Here is a 23,165-nt window from a genome sequence, read left to right on the forward strand (position 1 = left end):
AGCAGTAGTAGTAATAGTAGTCGTCATACTGTCATTGCAGTAGTAGTAGTAGTCGTAGTAAGTAATAGTAGTTGTAGTTGACGATGATGTAGTAGTAGTAGTTGTAGTAGTAGTGTAGTAGTAGTAGTTGTTAGTGGTGGTAGTAGTAGTAGTAGGCGGTAGTAGAATATAAGTAGTTGTAGTAGTAGTAGGTAGTAGTAGTAATAGAAGTAGTTGTAGTAGTAGTAGGTGGTAGTAGTAATAGTAGTGTTAGTAGTAGAAGTAGTAGTAGTAGTAGTAGTAGTAGTAGTAGTAGTAGTTTGACCTAGAATGATGGGAAATGTGCTCCCCTCATCCCCCACTTGGCTCTCCATTGTCTCAATTCGAACGTTTCACGGTGTTTTCGAAAAGGGAAGGCCATTGCGCAGATTTTGGTCACCCGTGTGTAAGCGATGACTTTTGACCGCCTAGAGTTTTCCATGTGGAACTATCGTCCCACTCATAAATCATAAATCACACCCACGTCCCCCATAACTCCCATAATCATAACCCCATAACCATATTAGAAACATTGTATCCCTCATTATAAGCATGGATCCATCATCCCATTAGGAAAACCTCACAACCAAGGCCTAAGCCATGACGCAGATCACCTGTGTCACTGCAAAACATGCCTTGGGTTTGGGTGTTCAAAAATTTCTCGGAATTACAATTATTCGCTAAATAATAAGTGTATATGATTATTAAAAATTGTATTTCCATTAATAATTATTTATATTTAATGTACAGTGTCTTGTTGAAGAATAAAAACACCTTTGGGTTTCTTGGATAATTTATTGTACAGTATCTGGTTCCGATAAGTTTTTGAACGCTTCGCGTACATTACGCCGTTCTTGGCCCATTGTGTTGTAGTCTTGTAGTTGTGATACTTTCGTACAGACATGTACGTAGTTTGTAGACGTCATCTGGCGGGTTCTATCCTTGCGTGCCTCTCTTAACGTCTCATGGCTTCGATGCTCTCGATTGTTGCGAACTCAGCACATGAATCTACACCTGCAATCGCTCACCTGTTTGATACTATGACATCATGAGAATGCGCTTCATCGACGTTCGTTTTGAAAATGCGCTCGAACCTGTTCATCACCTGAAGCGCTCGGAACGAACGCGAGGCAGTGGGCGGAGCCTGGGCGCGCGGAGGCACGTACGTAGGGGAGGGGGCGGAGCCTGGGCGCGCGGAGGCACGTACGTAGGTCTGGGCGGAGGAAGGGAGGGATCTGCAGCGTGTTGAGAAGGGATGGGGAAAATGAGTCTCGCGGTGCGGGGGCGGGGCTGGATCCACCCGCCCCTCATCTCACCGCCCGTCTCGCGCCCGTTCCTTTGCTCTTTTTTATTTACGATCTTGAGCCGCGCGACCTGATCACCTGAACCACGTCCGTCGAACCTCGGAGATGCCGCGCGCGGCTCTATGGCTGGCTCTCGGAACCTGTCTGCTCGCAGGTACGCGGGTCGTAGCTCGCCTCGCGGTGTGTTGCGTGCAGGGTGCGTGCCGTGCTCACCTCCGCGCGCCGCGTCTGTACGAGCCGTGTTCCGGTGATGTGCGCCTTGCCGTGCACCTCCGTCCCAGGAGAATCAAGACGGGACGGACAGGCTGCGCGGACCAGGAACGCGTGCGGCAGGGAAAACAAGTGTGCAAATTGGACACGGACGGACGGACGCCTCGATAGACCAATAGACGGACGGAGGTCACTGTTGGATATGCACGGATGGACGGACGCCTGGATATACCAACTGACGGACCGACGGATGAGCCGGGCTCAACGTGCGCACGTACTCGTTGTCGATCGACTCGTTACGGACAGGGGCCGAGCGCGAACGCGTACGTGCCTGGGCGCGCTCCCCCGTGCCCCCCCCCCCACCCCCTCCAGGTGCACACATTTGCACCGCTTGGGTGTGATTAGTCAAACCGCCCCGAGTGATGCTGATACTGATGGATTCCTTTTTTGTATGCAGAGTCGAGGCTCATGGAAGAGCTGGAAGAGCGTATAATCTTCATTTCAGCTCGCGGTGGAGATCTCACACTTGCATCACATGGAGGACACAGACATTTGCAGACATCGGTGTACATCAAGTTATGTATGTTGCCCTCTTGGTGTTCCCATCTGAATCCCGAGCTCGTGGTGTGTGTAACCCCGGTTCAATTCCCATAATACCTATCTCCTAATGTCCTCGTCATAAAACGTAGACGGTAACCAAGCACGTGTCATAGTTGTCATACTGTCAGGGCAGTAGTAGTTGTAGTAGCAGTAAGGGTAGGAGACGTAGTTGTAGTAGCTGTAGGGGTAGGAGTCGTAGTTGTAGTAGCAGTAGGGGTAAGAGTCATAATTGTAGTAGCAGTAGGGGTCGGAGTCGTAGTTGTAGTAGCAGTAGGGGTAGGAGTCATAGTAGCAGTAGGGGTAGGGGTAGGAGTCGTAGTTGTAGTAGCAGGAGGGGTAGGAGTCGTAGTCGCAGTAGCAGTAGGGGTAGGAGTCGTAATTGTAGTAGCAGTAGGGGTAGGAGTCGTAGTTGTAGTAGCAGTAGCGGTAGGAGTTTTAGTCGTAGTAGCAGGAGGGGTAGGAGTCGTAGTCGCAGTAGGGGTAGGAGTCATAGTCGTAGTAGAAGTAGGAGTCGTAGTAGGGGTAGGAGTCGTAGTTGTAGCAGTAGTGGGAGAAGTAGTTGTAGTAGTAGTAGTAGTAGTAGTAGTAATAGTAGTCGTCATACTGTCATAGCAGTAGCAGTAGTCGTAATAGCAGTAGGGGTAGGAGTCGTAGTAGTGGGAAAAATAGTTGTAGTAGTAGTAGTCGTAGTAGCAGTAGTGGAAGTATTTTGTCATACTGTCATAGCAGTAATAGTAGTCGTAGTAGTGTAGTCGCAATAGTAGGCGTCATACTGTCATAGCAGTAGTCGTAGTATGAGTATGAGTAGGAGTCGTGTGATAGTAGTCGTCATACTGTCATAGCAGTAGCCGTAGTAATGTAGTACTAGTAGTAGTAGTAGTAGTAGTAATAGTGGTAGTGGTAATAGTAGTCGTCATCCTGTCGTAGTAGTAGGCGTAGTAGTAGTAGATGATGTAGTAGTTGTAATAGTTAGTACGTGGGTCATAGCTGTCATAGCAGTAGCCGTAGTAGTAGTTATAGTAGTCGTCATACTGTCATAGCAGTAGCAGTAAGTAGTACCTTGGGTCGCTCATTAAAAAAAAAAATTGAATTGACAAGATTTGAACTCGGCTTCTGAGCATTATGGGGTCTGTGGCCGCAGGGGTTCCGACGGGAACATCAACAGGGTAACCCGAATGGTCTTGCTGGAATTGAACCATTTAAATTGTTAATTGAACCAGTTGTGTCCAGACTGGTTGCCCGCGTTGACCAGTGCCATGATTGAGTTTGTGGCTCCAGTCACAGGACGACCATAATTTATCTTCTGACATTTTTGGTTTTGTTTTTTTGGTGGATGCGGTGTTCCACCTCGGAGGCCTACGCCTTAGAAAAAAAACACCACGTTCACTGCAGGCAGGACGGCCAGCTTAACATCTCCTCGGAATTAAGGCGTACTCCGTGGTGCGTGCTGGCGTTGCTCCAGACTGTTTTGGATCCAATTCCTCACCAGAAATTGAACCCAGAGCCAGACGGCTCAAGGAGGACCACACTACCGTTGAGCTACCCTGCCAACCCTGCCAACCCTGCCAACCCTGCAGTTGTAAAGGATAATTGAAGCTATGAAGGACGTGCTTCCGTGCCAGCTTTGCCTCCTGGACAATTGGACAACCGTATGCGTTTCTCGCTCTCTCATTAAAAGACATGGGAGACTTCTTTCGTCTTCCTGACAATTGCTCACACTGCGGGGATCAGATTCGCTTCAAACGATGAACATCAACCAGCTTCGTGTTCAAGTCGGCAGGGAACGGTCTTGTTGCTTCTTAGTTCTTTTTCCGAGCATCGTGCCTGAAAGGAGGACGTCGATGGAGTTCAGCCGAAGAACGATAATCGGTTATAGGAGCGGACCCTCCATCAGGACAATGTCGACAATCCAAGCCATCGCCAACTCCCTCCATAACTGTCCATGGACAACTATGGTGATCACAAAATCTGACAACTCGATGCAATCCAAGCCATCGCCAACTCCCTCCATAACTGTCCACAGACAACTATGGTGATCACAAAATCTGACGACTCGATGCAACCAAGCCATCGCCAACTCCTTCCATAACTATCCACCGACAACTGTGGTGATCACAAAATCTGACGTCTCGATGCAATCCAAGTCATCGCCAACTCCCTCCTTAACTGTCCACCGACAACTGTGGTGATCATAAAATCTGACAACTCAATGCAATCCAAGCCATCGCCAACTCCCTCCACAACTGTCCACCGACAACTGTGGTGATCACAAAATCTGACGACTCGATGCAATCCAAGCCATCGCCAACTCCCTCCATAACTGTCCACCGACAACTGTGGTGATCACAAAATCTGACGACTCGATGCAATCTAAGCCATCGCCAACTCCATAACTGTCCACCAACAACTGTGGTGATCACAAAATCTGACGAATCGATGCAAACGCGTGATGGAGAATCCCACCTCCAACTTGTCAAAAGGAGGTGACACATGTTGGAGTAAACGGCCACTCTGTGGTTAGGCCACTGGGCGACTGGGAGATGTTAGGCCACTGGGAGACTGGGAGATGTTAGGCCACTGGGAGATGTTAGGCCACTGGGAGACTGGGAGATGTTAGGCCACTGGGAGACTGGGAGATGTTAGGCCACTGGGAGACTGAGATGTTAGGCCACTGGGAGACTGGGAGATGTTAGGCCACTGGGAGACTGGGAGATGTTAGGCCACTGGGAGGCTGGGAGATGTTAGGCCACTGGGAGACTGGGAGATGTTAGGCCACTGGGAGACTGGGAGATGTTAGGCCACTGGGAGACTGGGAGATGTTAGGCCACTGGGAGACTGGGAGATGTTAGGCCACTGGGAGACTGGGAGATGTTAGGCCACTGGGAGACTGGGAGATGTTCGGCCACTGGGAGACTGGGAGATGTTCGGCCACTGGGAGACTGGGAGATGTTCGGCCACTGGGAGACTGGGAGATGTTCGGCCACTGGGAGACTGGGAGATGTTAGGCCACTGGGAGACTGGGAGATGTTAGGCCACTGGGAGACTATGCATTGTGATTAAAGTCCTGAGTTAGTATGACATCTCTATTTTTCAAAATGACGTGCGTGCTTCGACGCAGTGTATTCCTGCCTTGGGTCCAGCACTATTCCTGATTTGTTTGTGTTTGTCTGTTTCAGGTTGCGCATGGACATGGCCAAGGGGGAGGAACAACAGAGAAAGAAACCGATCGCGGTCTTCTTCCGGAGGACAGACCTGGGCGTACACAGGTGAGGGTGAAGCCGGGACATTTCCATCGCCCGTCGGAGCGGTATGCCCAACAGGTCGTTGCCGTGCACTCGGTGCGGTGGGAATCTTCAGGGTCAAATTTAATTCACATTCAGATGAGCAGCGTGCAAAACACCCAAGGATGTTTGTGGCAACGAAGGATGTAAGAAGGATTTTAATGCTGATTTTTACCTTTTCAGGGATCATGCAATGAGCGGTGTTTCCCTCTACTATGTTTGACAAAGTAGTCGGTGGGTGAGGGGGTGGGGGGGTTTTGGGTACCATGGGGACTATTCTGCGCTAACAGATGCTGGGCTGCTCGTGCAGAATGCCCTAAATCACAGCGTGGATCTTCCCCGTTGGCACGACAGGGAAGGCCCCAAATGTGCTGCATTGGGCACACGAGATTGGCGTGGGGCGACACACATTTGCTATGTTTGGCTTTTCCATTTCGCTCATGTTGCTCAGTCGCTCATGTTCTCTGTTATTTTCGTCCCCTACTTTTAACGTAGCGTAATGGTTGTGTCCGCTCTGAGTCTGGGAGGTCAACGGTTCGAACCCTGGCTGAGTTTACACCAAAGACTTAAAGAATGGTGCGCGCTGCTCCCTTGCTTGACGCTGAGCATGTAAAGCGGATAGAGCACAGACTATGACCAACCATAGGTTGGCAACCGCTGCACAGCCTTAATGGGCCTAATGGCATCCTGCGTTGAATTTCCTTATGTAATGCTGAAATAATGTGATAATTAACTGTCCTGTCCCATTTCATCAACTGGAACGGCACTCGGTAGAGAGCATACCTCTGCCAGGCTTGATACTTTACGATTTGTATCTCACTACCATGTCGGATCTGGATTCGGACCTGAACCAAGATCGAATCGGCTTGTTCTTGTCACCTATCGAACTCATCCACCAGGTTTTGTCATAAGTGATCCCCAACTTTTTGAGATATCAGCGAAATATCGTTCTTGGCCTCTCGAAGGTGAAGAATTCCCCCCCCCCAAAAAAAAATTGTCTGATCTGGATATGGATTCGGATCTTCACCAAAACTTAGTACTTTGTCCTTGTGACACACCCAACGTGTCCACAAAATTTCGGCCGAATCCATCCACAACTGTTTGAGATATCGTGCTATCTATCGTTTTTGACCCTATCTCTCTGGTGAAAAATCATTCAAGTAATTCTCAGATCCAGATCCGGATCCGGATCTTCACCAAAGTCTAATCATTTCATCCTTGTCACATACCCAAGCTGTCCAGCAAATTTCGTCCGAATCCGTCGACAACTTTTTGAGATATCCTGTACACAGGCAAACAGACAGGGGTGAAAACATAACCTCCATTCACCTTCGGTGGCGTAGGTAATTGGCGGAGTTTTGGACCGAAGGATGAATGCCAAATCTATTTCAAAGGATAGGTGGGATATCGTACGTCCACCTGATTACAGATGGGACGGTCAGCTTCAAACACTTTACGGAGTATGGCTTGCTCTCACCCATGCTGCACCCCTGTCAAAGCTGTGCCAGAACGGTAGTTTTCGAATGGCTGTTGGTTGAATGTTCCCTAGTTAACGGAACCCGAAAACAGATCAATGGGAAGGGAGATATCTGTGTGCTGATATGCTTCCTGAAAAATATTTTAAATACACTCTTAACCATCACACACACTCCCTGAACGGAGACCCACAAATACTGTATGGCGGCCTGAATGCTGTAAAATTGGCAGAAACTCCTGGATGTTGATATGCCTTTCCACTCGAGACATTTATTTGACTTTTTTTTCTCTCGTATTTCTTTTCCTTCAATTATATATCTGTTTCTGATTTCTTTTCTCGAAGCCACGTGCCATGTCTGTTGCTTTTTTGAGTCTTGTGGGGCTGCAGAAAGCTTGCTGGCTCAGCAGAGGCATCCACAGCCAGATACAGCTGCACCGTGCAAATTCAAGCGCAAAAACTATTTGTTGGGGGGAGAGGTCCAGGTTGAATCCTTTCCTTACGGGCCGCGGTTGTCTTCAATGATATTGGAGGAGAACGCAGGTCTGCGTGTGATTATGGCATCTTGGCTGCATCCTTAGTTGTGCCCACACATTCCTTATGAAAAGTATCAATTTGCGTTCTTCATGCAAAGGTCTAAGCTCATGGAGGAGCTGAACGACAAAGGGCAGCAGGTTCACAAATTAACAGTGTATGAGGTGGGTGGAAGGCATTGGGGGGGGGGGGGGGCATGGACATACACCAGGAGGAAAGGAGGATAACACGAACAACTAGAACGGCACTGGATAGAGTGCATACCTCCACCAGGTCGAACAGTTTGTGTTGTATTCCTCTGATAGGCCAGATCTGGATCTGGATCTGGACCTGAACCAAAATCAACTCGATTTGTCCTTATCACATACCCATGTGACATAACCGTGTAACAATTTTTTGACATATCCTGTTCACAGACAGTGGTGAAAACAGAAAACATGACCTCCAGCCACCTTCGGTGGCGGAGGTAACCAGGAACATTGGCCCAGAGAGGAAGTGTCGAAGTATAGAAGAATATGGCCTGATTCCTCCCGAGGCCAATGTTCCTGGTTACCATTCGCAGCTTAATGGACTACTGCTCTCCCTTTTGAGCTGGCGCTCCTGCCTCACACCTTGCCCTTCTTGATGCCATGGCAAGCGAGGTCCTCAAAATCATTGGGATCTCCCTTGATGAAGCCGAGTGTCTAGGCCTGTTAATTTCACATCGCAGACAGGTTGCTGGCCTCTCTCTTTTCGACGGCATTCTTTTTTGGTCTTGTACCCTCTGCCATCTTATCTCTGTCCCTCCCAGGTTTCTGCAGGCGGTGCTCACGGTCTGCCAGTAACCCTCTTCGTGTTAAACTCCAAAAATCCAGGCTCACTGCTCGTCTCCACTCATTTCGTTTTTCTTTTTTCCTTGCCTTTGGATCCAACCTTCCCAGTTCTGTTCAGTTCCATTCTTCCCTCCAGGGCTTCAAGACAGCTAGCTGTTCACCACCACCTCAGGTCACCCCCCATCTATACTCGTGATCTCTTCAACCCAAACTGACCCCATTCGCAAGCGCTCCCTTTTTCCAGGTTATTCTGATTTCCCCCCCCACCCCTCTCCCTGACCTCTTTTCCTTTGTTAGTTGGCGGTTGGTTTGTTCCTCTTCTGTTACATCCCGATCTCCTCCTTCCTCTCCTTGCTGTGTTTCATTCAGCGTGTGTCCTTCTCCTTTTAATCTCACTCACTTTTACTCTGCTGTTGGTGTTTTCCCCCATTTGCATTTTGTTCCGTTCCTTTCTGCTCTAGCTCTTCCACCGCTACCCTCCCCACTCTAGGTGGTGATGGGTTGTGCATTTTAACTAAAGTGAGAAGGGCAAGACCACAGAATAAGGGAGACATTCCGCATTCTGGGAAGAATAAGGAGACAAATGAACGCAGGTGGGGAACCAGCCTCGACTTGGGGAGAGTGAGCAGGTGGGGTTTTCTAGATGAATGCCTAATGTGACTTGGGGAGGGTTGAGGTGGAAGAGGACAGGAGGAACATAAATCCATTCTGACCTTTAACTCTGTACTTTTGTCTCACGATGTTTGTCGTGCCATAAACTTAGGACGTCATTCAGACGTGTTGCGACTCCACCAATGAGGGCACCTCTAGTTTATTCTTCTCAAAATTGGTCAATTATAAAGTCGGTGTAAATTTATTATATTCCTTTTTTTAAACTTTCATTTTATTTTATTTACTTTTCCTTTGTCTGCTGACAACTTGACAGTGACGCCCAAAGACTCTCTCGGACATGTCAATGCAAGTTAAAAACGAAATTCAAATATTCTTTAAGATTCACATTTATTTTTTATAAATGTTTTTGAAGGCACACCTCCAATAAATTATTTAATTATTTTGCACCTTTGGCTTCTTCTTCTTCATCATCCTATTAATCTTCTTCTTCTTCTTTTTAATCTTCTTCTTCAATCATTACTTGCATGTCTGATTTATTGTAGTGACATCACAATGAGTGATGTTGAGAAATGGTGAAGTCATAAGATACCAACAAAGGCATTATGGTGGCTTTTCCACACTTTACCAGGCTCTATTAAGCTGAATCACCGCAGCTAACTGATCAATATGTTTGGTTCACATTAGCATGGTTGAAATTAAAATTGAAAAGGCAATTGAACTGAACTGGCCTGGAGTAAAATATTTGGTGACAAAGGAGGGGGAGGAGTGGGTGAGGCATGCCTTCAACGACTGATGTAGGAATTTGTAATTTGTTCAGAGTGCTGGCGATTACTCGCCTACTCTTCACGAAGGCCACCATGGGATCTTTAGCGTCTGCTTACTGTGTTGCAACACCAGGATGACAGTTTATAGTTGGGTCAAGAATCTAATCCGGATGAGACCACTCAAAGGTGAATGCAGTACCTCTGCACCATCTTATGAGACAGTTTTCTTCTTCTCTTCCTTTACTTCCCTTTATATTAGGGGTGAGGTCCAATGGCACCAAGCTCCTGCCCTGCCATGACTATGATACTCCTCCACTCTCCTCTGTTCCCAGGCAACTCCACCATTAAACCACCCCATCTTACTGATATCCCTCCTCACACATTCCTCCCATCTTAACCACAGTCTCCCTCTTTTCCTCCTACCTTGTACCCTCAACCTATCCGCTCTCTTTGCCATTCTCTTCCCCAATCTGCACCAAACATCCATCTGCACCAATCTGCATCTCCGCCGGCATTTCCCCAATCTCCCCGTCAAGCTCATCTGCACACCAATCTCCTCCCTCAGTTCATCCATTCTCCTTCTATCCACCCTCTTCACTCCTGCAATCCTCCTGACCCAGTTGTTCTCTCAAAGCTGCAGCCTCTGTTGTCTCTGTCAGTGCCACCATCTCCAGATTGTACAGGTAGGCCAGCCTTTTTCACATCACACCTTCCCTTTGAATTTCCTTTATATTTCTGTCTGCCACTACTTCTTCCACACTTCTCCATGCATTCGCCCCCACCTGAATCCTCCTCCTCACCTCTGCCTCGGCCTTACCATCCCCGGTCACTGTTCCACTCAGATACTCAAACCTATTTCCTTGTCTGATCTCCTTCCTCTCTAACCTGTTATTCATTTATTTTCTGTTCTCCCAACCTAGACACCTCCATCTTCTCCATACCAATCTCCAGCCTATATTTCTCGATGCTTCCTTGCACTCCCCCAGTACTTCCCGTATCTCCCGCCCACTCTACTAGAACAGCTAGGTCGTCCGCGTACAATATCCTCCCCAGAATATCCCTCATGTTCACCTTCCTGCTTACCAGCTCCATCACCATGATGAAATACATCATGTTCATTAAATACATCGGCGTCCAATTTCCTTGTTCCAGTTATCAAATTGATGACATGTACAGTTTGCACTGCGAATGGGACAGAAAGCTTCCAATATGGCTGCCAACGCGAGGCGTATTATATACGGGCTGTGCGCTCGAAGCCCTCCAAGCAACCTAAATGGAAAAGGCCTTGTGAGTATTGGAAGCCATGACATGCTGTGGGTTAACTGCTGTGGCAATGTCTCCTTCATGCATATTTATAAATACCATTCTTCTTGTCAAGAACCTGAAGTGTTTTCATCTCTGCATGTGGCAAACATGGTAGGAAAGAGCGTGGTCTTAGGGAACTGCAGGCTTTCCAGACAGTCCGGACCATCTTTAATGAATGGCAAGGGAGAGCCATTTTCTAACGCCGCTGCCATTGACTCGTAGATTATTTTTTTGACTCGTAGATTATTTTTTTGACTCGTAGATTTTTTTTTTGGACTCGTAGATTTTTTTTTTCCACTCGTAGATTTTTTTATTTTCACTCGTAGATTTTTTTTTTTGACTCGTAGATTTTTTTTTTTGACTCGTCGATTTTTTTTTTTTGACTCGTAGATTTTTTTTTTCCACTCGTAGATTTCTTTATTTTCACTCGTAGATTTTTTTTTTTACTCGTAGATTATTTTTCTCAGGAAGGGATGACTCGTTGCATGTTTGGCTGTTTTCTAAATATGCATTCTGGTTGGCTTTATCTTTCAAAATGGTGGTTTGTCCAGTAAAATCGTCTTGCCATATACCATTGTGCGGTTACCATGGCAACAGAGATCAAGAATCCGGCCATAAAATGGACCACCACTGGTTAACGGAAAAGCAGGATCGTGTATTCTTTCCCTGGTGCAGATTGAGCATGCTGCGTTGCCTTTGTACCACCAAAAATTGGAGTTTGGTCGCCGAGCCGTTCGGTTCCGTTTCAGCCGAGAGTGCTCGGCATCCATTGAAGGAGCACACAGGCTGCTCCGTGAGTTCCAGCACTACTGATTTGAGTGAAACAATACAACCATTTCTCTCTGCCTATGGTTTTTTTGTTTTGCAGTTTGACCTTTCGTTTGGCACATTGAGTTGAGACATCCGCAGACGAGGCCCGGGCGAGCTCTGTCTGTTTCGCCACGAAGAGGAAACGTATTTAGTTGAACTCGGGGCACTTTCCTCTAAGAAAGGCGATAAAGGCACTCCGGTGTTGGTCTAATACGAAACAGGTGTGGTCGGAGCCTTGAAGCTCAGGTTGAAGCTTTTTCATGTTGGAATTTTTTTTTCCCCGTTTTGCCGCAGCAATCTTCACCCGTGGATAAGCCCGTGCTGGAGCTCGGAATGTTTACTCTTGCAGGTAGGAGATTTTCCTGTTTAACTAACCTGCTGCCTCTGATTAACATTAGCCGATACACTTGAGATGCTACACAGCACATGGGGAAGTTGAGAAAATGATTAGACATTTTGCATAGCATCATTTATTTATTATATGGCGATGGAGGGGTGAGTGAGGCAGGGAAGGTGGGGAAGGTCGGAAAGGGGGTGGCAGCAATTGTAAATTGAAAAAGGGAGAGGATGGATGGAGGGGATGGGGAACAGAAGTGGGCGCGAAAAGGCAGAAGAGGTTGGGAGGAGATTTGTTAGAGGGAAGGAGGGATAATCAGTCATACGAGGAGATCAGGATTAATGGGGCATAATGGGGCACCAGAGGTATGGGCTGGGGTAAATTTTGCTTTTTGTGTAAATAATGAATCAATGTTCCTGGTGCTCATTGGTGAAAGGAGAAAACGACTTTTTCTGGCTTTAATATAAGCAAAAATATATATATATATATTTTTGTATACAAGATCGAGGCTCGTGTAAGAGCTAACATTAATCACAAAAAGACAAACTGACACAAAACACAAGACAAAGGGAGCGGGAGACAAGATGGGGAGAGAGAGGAAAGCCACACAAGCACAACAGTAGAGAACAGGGACACCGGGAGATTCGCGGGAGGGAGAGGGCTTGGGGAGAGGAGGCACGGGAAGGGGGGGGGGGGGGGGGGAGAGATATGAAACACATGGACATTGCTAGGACTTCCAGGAAAGAAGTCGGAATTTCAAAAAAGTGGATCTGGGGTGAATTAAAGGGGGTAGAAAAGATCAAGGTTTTGGATGGGGAAGATAAGTGATGGTGGTGAACAGCTGTTTTAAAGACCTGGAGGGAGGAGTGGGATTGAAGGGAGTGGGGGAGTTTGTTCCAGAGGCAGGAGAAAAGAGGAATGAAGGAGTGAAGGTGAGCAGAGAGTCTTGATTTCGGCAGTTTAACCATAAGAGGGTTGCTGGCAGATCTTGTGCGACCTGCAGGAATATTTGGGGGACAGAGCTGGGGGAGCTAGGTCGGAGGGGAGTCTGGTAGAAGACAGAAAGACCACCAACCTGCCTGCAGTGAGTGAGTGAAAGGCCCTCGGAGTTAGCGTCATCGCGGGAGATGCTTTTTATTTTAATTTTATTTTTAGTGTGGAGAATGGGGCATCATTGGGCAAGCTAATAAGCAGCGGGTCGGGGTCTACATGGACCTTGAGATGGTTGAAGTGCGACAAAACCAAGAAAAACAAATATGGTCGACAAACACCTCTGAAAAAAGAGGTCCAGTTTAGAGGATGTTAAACAGGAGGTCCAGTTTGCTAGCATTAGTTGGTGGACGTTAAAGATCCCACGGTGCCCTTCATGAAGAGTAGGTGAGCTATCGCCGACATCCTGAACAAATTGGAAATTCCTACTCTAACCTACCGTGGGTTCTGCATCGGTGGCACAGCTGCACTTCCAACAATGATGCAACCAACTGCTGCAGGCTGCAAACGAAATGAATGAACCATGTCAGTTCCCTCTGCCGCACAATGGAGACGAGGTTTTGCAATCATTTCTGTGTATGTGTATGCGTGTCTGTGTGTGTCCAGGCCAAGAAGGTTTTTACCATTTGAGCTTTTGTCATAAAATTTTCAACAAACCACTAATAAATGGGTCAAAATGTGAAAGGGCAAAGTCGATGGAGGTATAAATCCAAAAGTTCATATCCGGCCTTCCTTTGTGTTTTACTTAAGCCCAGTCTGTTTACTTCCGCCACTGAAGGTGGATTGGGGACATGTCACCCCTGTCTGTCTGTCTGTCTGTCTTTTTGTTTTTGAACATGATATCTCAAAAAGTTGTGAACAGATTGAGACGAAAGTTGGTAGACACATTGGGTGTGTGACAAGGACGAAAAGATTAGATTTTTGTGAAGATTCGAATCCGGATCTGGATCTGAGAATTTTTTTTTTTTCAATATACAAGTGATTCTTGACTATTGAGTGGTAGGGCCAAAAAACGATATATAGGATGATATTTCAAAAAGTTGTGGATGAGTTATGACTAAACTTGGGGGACGAGTTGTTTCGGAGACAAGAACAAGCCGATTAGATTTTGGTTGAGGTCCGAATCCAGATCCGGCCTATCAGTGTGATACAAAACATAAACTGTTCAGCCTGGCGGAGGTATGCCCTCCACCAAGTGCCCTTGTAGTTACCCTCGCAGGAGAAGAGGGTATTACATTTGGGTCCGTTTGTCAGTTTGTTTGTCAGTTTGTTTGTCAGTTTGTTTGTCAGTTTGTTTGTCAGTTTGTTTGTCAGTTTGTTTGTCAGTTTGTTTGTCAGTTTGTTTGTCAGTTTGTTTGTCAGTTTGTTTGTCAGTTTGTTTGTCAGTTTGTTTGTCAGTTTGTTTGTCAGTTTGTTTGTCAGTTTGTCAGTTTGTTTGTCAGTTTGTTTGTCAGTTTGTTTGTCAGTTTGTTTGTCAGTTTGTTTGTCAGTTTGTTTGTCAGTTTGTTTGTCAGTTTGTTTGTCAGTTTGTTTGTCTGTTTGTCCACACAGAATAAATATGATTTTCTCGGCAACCGATCCATAGGAATGTCCAATGTCTGATTGACAGGAAATTTCCACCATCGGTGCAACTCCCCACCTGTATAATTTTTAATGATAATTATGACGTCATAAGTCACGTGGTAATGGCGCCATCTTGGAAAAACCGAAAATTTTTGGACCTCCATCTCGGAAAGAGCCACATAGAAAAAATTGAGACATGGCTCATTGTAAAGATCTCTCAATGGGGAATAAAATATGTTGATGATGATGATGAACTCTTATGACGTCATAAATCGACAAGTCCAAAACTTCATCCGATCAAGATGAAATTTCTTGACCATCATCTAGGGATAAATTGGTGGAGAAAAATAAATAATTATGACGTCATCGGTCACGTGGTTCGGCCGCCATATTTGTTTTTAACACAAAAGCCTTAAAAACCACTGAAAACACACATCCTGGCGAGGGTCTGCAATCTCTGGATCCTCTTTCTTGTTGTTTATGTGGACGAAGGCTTCTAAAGAATGAGTGTACATTACCATCATGGTGTACTGGACCCTATATATTGGGTCGGTGCTGTTAAAGGTGTCTCGTGGCAAGTGATACAACAGGTGGTTTGCCATTGCCTCACCAGTGCTAGTCTGCTAGGGCAATGATTTACATTGGAAGATCTTTACATGGTACTGCGCCTATGCACTCTACTGATCTTAATGCACACGTGTGGTGCTGGTCATATTGCACTTCGGCACTGCACTATGCACTGTGCTGCTATTGGTGCAGATTTTGATGCTGATCCAATAATGCTGACCGTGTTGCATCGTAGCACGGCACTGATCATACTGGACCTCCGCACAGTGATGATCATAGTGGACCTCCACACAGTGCTGATAGTACTGGACCTCTGCACACGTCGCACAGTACTAATGTCATTGCAACTTTATGCGGTGCTGATCGGTCTGCTCCCTCCAAATGGTGCCGATCTCACTGAACCCAGGTTTATATTCTGGTCTGAATGAGTTTTCTTGGAATACTTTTCACACTTCAGGACGATCACCACATTTAAGTTCAAGTCATGCATTCCCCACACTCCTATTTTTCACCTTATTTCCCTCCTTCTGTTCCTTTTCTGATCCCCACTCAACCTGCCCATTCCTATTTGTATACATAATACGTACGTCGTACAGGTACAGCTATGAAACAATATGCCAAATCTCGTGCAGCATTGCAGAAGACATTGTACAAATATTTTCAGGAATGATGCACCTGTTTATTTCCATTAAACGTGCCATATCCGTTCCTCCAATTCAAATGATTTGTTGGTTGGGAGATAAAGCTCTCTCTATCTAGGATGTAATTAATAGACTACACTTAACTAGAACCGCACTCAGTAGAGAGCATACCTCCGCCTGCTTGGCCATATCACTCAATGGTGAAGAATCACTTAAAAATTCTACTAGCTGGATCCGGATCCGGATCTTCACCAAAATTCAATCGATCCTTCCTTGTCAGACACCCAACTGGTCCACCAAGTTCCGTCCAAATCCATCCACAACTTTTTGAGATATCCTGCTATGTATCGTTTTAGCCACGTCTCCCAATGGTGAAGAATCAATTAAAAAATTCTAGTAGCCGGATCCGAATCCGAATCTTCACCAAAATCTAATCATTTCGTCCTTGTCACATACACTACATCCCTGCCAAATTTCGTCCGAATCCGTCCACAACGTTTTGAGATATTTTGTTCACAAACGAACGGACAGACAGACAAACAAACAGACAGACAGGGGTGAAAACATAACCTCCATCCACCTTTGGTGGCGGAGGTAATAAATGAGACATTTCTGAACTATCACTCACAGATCTGGGGAGGATCAGGCCTAGCAGGCTGATGGGCTTCCAAAATCAGTCTATCAATGACGTCATTAAGTAAGCCATGGATATTGTGACAAACAGTATAACAGTCAGCAGTGAATATTACACATGGTACCTGTATCTGAATTAGAATCAGAATTTAATACCTATTCAACCTCGAGATTTACAGATTGCAAATGTAATGAAAAATTGAAATATAATCTGCACTCTCATCCAATCGCCCGTCATTTTCGATGCCATGGCACCGGCTTCTTGGAGGACATATTTCTAGTGACTAGTGGTAAGATGGCCTCCCTCCCCCACTACGTGTGTGTGTGTGTGTGTGTGTGTGTGTGTGTGTGTGTGTGTGTGTGTGTGTGTGTGTGTGTGTGTGTGTGTGTGTGTGTGTGTGTGTGTGTGTGTGTGTGTGTGTGCACGCGCGTGTGTGCCTGTGCCTGTGTCTGTGCCTGTGCCTTTGTCTTTGTCTGTGTGTCTTTGTCTGTGAGTGTTTGTTTGTGTGTCTTTGTCTGTGTGTGTGTGTGTGTGTGTGTGTGTGTGTGTGTGTGTTTGTTTGTGTGTCTTTGTCTGTGTGTGTGTGTGTGTGTTTGTGTGTCTTTGCCTGTGTGTGTGTGTGTGTGTGTTTGTTTGTGTGTCTTTGTGTGTGTGTGTGTGTTTGTTTGTGTGTCTGTGTGTGTGTTTGTTTGTGTGTGTTTGTCTCTGTGTGTGTGTGTGTGTGTGTGTGTGTGTGTGTGTGTGTGTGTGTGTGTGTGTGTGTGTGTGTGTGTGTATATATATGTTTGTTTGTGTGTCTTTGTCTGTCTGTCTGTGTGTGTGTTTGTTTGTGTGTCTTTGTCTGTGTGTGTGTGTGTGTTTGTGTGTGTGTGTGTGTGTGTGTGTGTGTGTGTGTGTGTGTGTGTGTGTGTGCGTGCACCTGCGTGCACCTGCGTGCTTGTGCGCGCGTGCATACATACACGTGTGTACATACACGTGCATCTCTCTTTCACCCTCTTCTCTCTGGTAATAAACCTTTTGTTCATAAAAACCTGTACGTGGTCATTCGAGGTATGGGGCTTTGCCATTAAGTGCGACTGAATTGGCTTTAAAAATCCGGTAACGGGCCGCTTGGGAAACACACATTTAATGCACTCTTAAAAGATGAACAGCACGATTGGGAAACACACATTTAATGCACTATTGAAATATTAACATAACTACTCTGTCATGTCAGCCTCCATACGGTTATATCAGAATGAGCCGATTCATCACACAGTCACGATTATGGGGCCGTTCAGAAATCACGTTTTATTTTAGGGAGGCATGTATGGCGTTGATTAAACGTTGCTTAAAATCTTTAACACTCGACCCAAACAAAGCCAGTGGAAATCTGACGCAACAAGGCCGGACAGTATATCAGCACTGGCCTTCAGGTCTCATGTGTTAGGCCCACCAGAAAACGAAGATGGCGGCCATACAATTTTGGCTTTGTGCTTTGGTGGGCGGAGTCGAGTGACGGGTGTGGGTGTGGTCTGGATGCTGTTCGTCCAATGGTTGCACATTTTAAAAATCAACCCCCAACAAGAACCCCAACAACAACAACAACAACAGCAACGCAATGCTCACGTAATCCTGCGACATGTCGCAGGTGAAAACGTCTCCACACGAAACATAATGATTTGAATATAAATACTACTAATAATAATGAATAATGGCAGTAATAATATACAAACATGGACTTTTTGTGATTTTTTTTTTTTTGTCTGTGACTGAGACTTACCCCACTTTACAATTGAGACCGACATGATTCCCATTGGGCCCAGACACGAAATGCACACAGGACAAACTTTCACTCCAATTCCCTTTAATGTCGCAAGCCTCCTTTACACACAAAGGGTGGGAGCACAAGGCAAGAGCACAATATTTTGGATGTGAGGGATCTCTGGGTCGCTCCTGTGACATCGATTGGCTATCTCCGTGCCGCTGGTCTGTTCAACCAGAACTGACTGGGGTAACAAAACAACATCAACAACACACAAAAGTCATGGGTGGTGGGGGGGGGGGGGGGGGGGGAGGGGAGGGGAGGAGAATGTGAAAGATTTTTTTTTTTGGTACAGAAGCACCACCAACCACCACCCCCTGGCCCACCTATCCCACCCATGAAATTACTGCTACTGTTTTTGACGGCCTCCATTATTCCTACTCTCTCGTGGCATCAGCCGGGGAATGGTTTTGGCCCGTCTTTTACGAGCTGGCAGGCCAGGCCTTACATTTGACTGAAGGTACAGGAATTTGTAATTCATTCTTGGTGCTGGCAGTAACTCCCCTACTCTCTGTGATACACCATGTGATCTATAACATCCATCAACCACTTGCTGGCAGACAGATCGTCTGGCTGGATGTCTGTCCAACAGACGGCGCACACATGCATGCCTCACCCTGTATACGAAACACCAGGGTGGCATTTTATAGCCCGGTTCATTACCCAGACTGGACAAAACTGAATGCGCTACGTCAACGCTATCCTGTCAACTCACCTGTGTAATATGGATATATTTGTGTGTGTGCATCCTCCTCGGACATTTTGTTCAGAATGCTGAATGCCTGCTATACAGTCAGAGAGCCTTCTGGTGCACATACTGAATGTCTATTTATTTTTTAATCTCAGTTTTGATTAATACATGCCTATAAAACCTGCACTGCTGCTCTTGCACATCATCTCTGCCCTTTCCACCCTGTCATTTGCACTAGGTTATCTTCCATCTGCTGGGCAAGTTACTGCATTACATAAATAAGGTGCAAAAACTGGACCTATCAGCTTACCTCATATCATCAGCAAGATCATGGAATTCATCATCACGGTTGATATGAAATCCTTCTTTTCTCCAACGACCCATGTTGGATCATCAATTTGGTTTGAGGCCAGGTCTCCCTACCTTGGACATGCTGCTTCTACTCCCCCAACAATGGATGAAGGCCATGTCAATGTCAAGACATGCTCAATGTCAGACATGAGATCGGGGCCGTCTCACTGGAGATATCCCGTGCTTTTGATACAGTCTGGCATCCCGCCTTGCTCTCCAAACTCTGCGTATGGCATCCAAGGCCAACTCCACACATGGCTCGCTGACTACCTTTACTCTCATAGCCAATGTGTGGCACTCAATGGAATCATTTCATCTCTTGCTGTCAAGGCTGGAGTTCCGCCGAGGCAGCGTTCCGGGCCCAGTCCTATTCCTGATCTTCATCGATGATCTCTTTGACTGTCCAGTAATACCCTTTATCTATTTGCTGATAACTCCACCCTCTGCCATGACCTCCTTCAGACCTTCAAAAAAAAACCACAAGCTGGTCAAACACTGGGAATATGTCTCAATTCTGCCAAATCTCACACTCACTATCTCTCTCCGAAAGGACCGTCTGGCAACTCCCCCCCCAATGTACTTTCTTAACAATCCTCTTGAGGAAGTTCAGTCACTCAAACTCCTGGGTGTCATTATCAGCCATGATCTTCCATGGGAAAACCACATTTTAAAGTTGGCATCCAAAGCCAGTCGCCGACTGGGTATCCTCCATCGTGCGAAGTCTTTCCTTGGCACACCTGAACATTTAGCTACATATAAGGCCTTCTTGAATCACATATAAGGCCTATAATCACAGCTTGAAGGACGAAGGAATACAGCTTTCCCCTCTTGGCTGGTGCCCTTGCCCCAAACCTTGCTCAGCTTGCCAGGTGGAAACGAAGGCCTTCAAAATAGTTGGAATCTTCCACGATGAAGCCGAGTCTCTGGGCCTATCACTCTCACGTTGCAGTCTCTGTCTTCTATTGCTTCCTTTCTGGTTTTGCTGAAACAAATGAACTTCCACTTATAGTCCCAGTCATTATACAGTACGGTTGTTTTTTCCACTCTATGTTCTTGTAGGGAAAATGCACCGTTAAGTAAGAAATGCAACTTTATGAATATCCCAGGAATTCTCTGTCCAAGCACTCGTGTCTCGTCCACGATTGGCCAAATCACATGTGCCTTTCTTAACCAATCACGGACAAGACATGGTTGTCTCCACATAAATTACTGGGGGAATTCAATAAGTTGCATTTTTTGCCTAATGGTGGATTTTATTTTTTTGCATATAAGGATGTAACGTCAAAATCCTGCAATAATCCCTGGATGAAAACATGTGTCTACCATTTTGGTGCTATGGCTGAAGACATCTTTGGAAGTGTCATATTCACAATTGCCATGCCCTTCCTTTAACTTCTCTGTTCAGTGCAACAGTACATACAGTACCTTCAGAAAGTATTCACACCACTTGACGTTTTTCATATTTTTACGTGTTACAGCCTTGATCTAACATGGATTTAATTTGAGATTTTTGTCACCGGTCTCCATTAAATACCCCATAATATCAAAGTAGAATTTTTTTTTAATTTTTAATTTTTATTTTACAAACCAATTAAAAATGAAAAGCTGAAATGTCTGGGATCAATAAATTTTGAAACCCTTTGCTATGAAACTCGGATAAATTATTACGGTGCATAAAGTTCCGGTGCATCAAATTTCCTTTGATCATCCTTGAGATGTCTCCACAACTTGATTTGAATCTACCTGTGGCCAATTCAATTGACTGGACATGATTTAGAAAGGCACACACCTGTCTATATAAGGTCCCACAGCTGACAGTGCATATCAGAGCAGAAACTCCACCATTAAGTCCAAGCAACTGTCAGTAGAACTCTGAGATAGAATTGAGAGGAGGCATATATCTGGGGAAGGGTACAAAATTCTAATGTTGAAAGTTCCCAAGAGCACAGTGACCCATCATCAGGAAATGGAAAGAATATGGAACTACAACTGGCTTTTCAACCAAACTGAGCAGCCGGGGACAAGGGACCTTGGTCAGGGAGGTGACCAAGAACCCAACAACCACTCTGACAGAACTACAGAGTTCTTTGGCTGAGATGGGAGAACCTGCCGGAAGGATACCAGTCTCTGCAGCATTTCACAAATCTAGGCTTTATGGGAGAGTCGCCAGATGGAAGCCACTCTTGAGAGAAAAAAGGCACAGGACAGCGCAGGATGCCTGGATTTTGGAAAAAGGCTTGTGAAACACTGAGAACATGAGGCAAAAGATTCTGTGCTCTGGTGAGATGAAAATTGAATTATTTGGCCTGAATGCAAAGTGCTACGTCTGGCGGGAACCGAGCACAACTCATCACCCATTTAACACCATCCTTACCGTGAAGCATGGTGGCGGCAGCATCATGCTATGGGGATGCTTTTCAGCAGCATGGCTTGGGAGACTTGTAAGGATAGAGGGAACAATGATTGGAGCCAAATGCAGGCAAATCCTTGAGGAGAACCTGCTTCAGAGTGCAAAAGACCTCAGACTGCGGCGAAGATTTATGTTCCAACAGGACAATGACCCCCAGCCAACAGCCAAATCAACACTGGAATGACTTCAGAACAACAACGTGAAAGTGCTTGAGTGGCCCACTCAAAGCCCAGACTTTAATCCCATTGAGCATCTGTGGAAAGACTTGAAGATTGCTTTTCACCGATGCTCCCCATACAAACCTGACAGAGCTTGAGCTAATCTGCAAGGAAGAATGGGAGAAATTCCCCAAATCCACATGTGCAAAGCTGATTGTCATACCCAAGAAGACTCGAGCTGTAATCGCTGTCAAGGGCACTTCTACAAAGTATTGACATTCAGGGGGTTGAGTACTGATGTAGATTTCTGTATTTTATTTTTAATTATTTTGTAAAATATTCTAAAAACAAAATTCTATTTTGACATTATAGGGTATTATGTGTCGATCAGTGACAAAAATCTCAATTTTATGCATTTTAAATTCAGGCTGTAACACAACAAAATGTGGAAAAACAGGGGAGTGAATACTTTCTTTGAACTCTTTGGCCTGAATGCACTGTATAGGCACTGTATAGGCCTCAGGCTTCAGACCTTTGGTGTCAGCCGATGGTCCAGTGCAATTGGAATTATCCGAGCTATGTAACCACTATGTATTTTCTGCACAAACAGTGCGCATGTTTTTGCTTTATGTATGTAACCCAGGCTATTTCTCTTTTCTGGAGCAATCGAGGGAGCGGTCTGTTGCCTATACACTGCCCAAATAAAGGGAATCAAAGGGAGGCGCAACGATCTCCTCCCTCTATATAAGGGATCGTTTCTCTGTAAGCAGCTTTAACATGGGGACTGGAAATACGTTTCTCGGCTTCTACTGGACTCAATTGGCTGCAAATTTCAGCAGTAAATGCTTTGTACGTTGAGGTAATATGTTCCAAATTTCAGCAACGTCCCTTTATGCATTCTTGAGTTTTATTTAGAAAACCCTCGAACTCACTTTGGTGTCCGTCCGTCCGTCCAAAATGTGTTGGTGCTCATATCTTAAGGGACTATACATTAAAACTTGCTGAATCTTGGAATATACATCAGCCAATAGGTCGAGCTAATGGCTTTCAAAACAAATTTCACTGAAGTGCTACAGTTTTTCCTTTAAAATTAAATATACTAGGGCATGCCCGTACTATATATATATATATAATTATATCCCCCCCCTCTATTTACATGAAATGGTTTGGTCCATTCGCAAAGCCAAAGCGAACGGCTTGCGAGTACGGTGACAATCCCCCCCCCCTCTATTTACATGAAATGGTTTGGTCCATTCGCAAAGCCAAAGCGAACGGCTTGCGAGTACGGTGACAAT

General features: G+C 45.7%; 1 protein-coding gene across 1 annotated transcript in view; it reads left to right on the forward strand.

The window, feature by feature from the left end:
- The first annotated feature begins 1,437 nt into the window (after positions 1 to 1,437).
- Positions 1,438 to 23,165, forward strand: part of LOC137417514 (receptor-type tyrosine-protein phosphatase gamma) — a 251,412-nt gene continuing 229,684 nt past the window's right edge. The window contains exons 1-3 of the mRNA XM_078769966.1: positions 1,438 to 1,476; positions 5,309 to 5,398; positions 12,019 to 12,073. Coding sequence (XP_078626092.1) covers positions 12,058 to 12,073 — 16 coding nt within the window. The 5' untranslated portion in view covers positions 1,438 to 1,476; positions 5,309 to 5,398; positions 12,019 to 12,057. The remainder of the gene's footprint in view (positions 1,477 to 5,308; positions 5,399 to 12,018; positions 12,074 to 23,165) is intronic.

The sequence above is a fragment of the Myxine glutinosa genome, chromosome 1 (genome assembly GCF_964187855.1).
Source record: "Myxine glutinosa chromosome 1, kmMyxGlut1.1, whole genome shotgun sequence".
Taxonomy (NCBI): Eukaryota; Metazoa; Chordata; class Myxini; order Myxiniformes; family Myxinidae; genus Myxine; species Myxine glutinosa.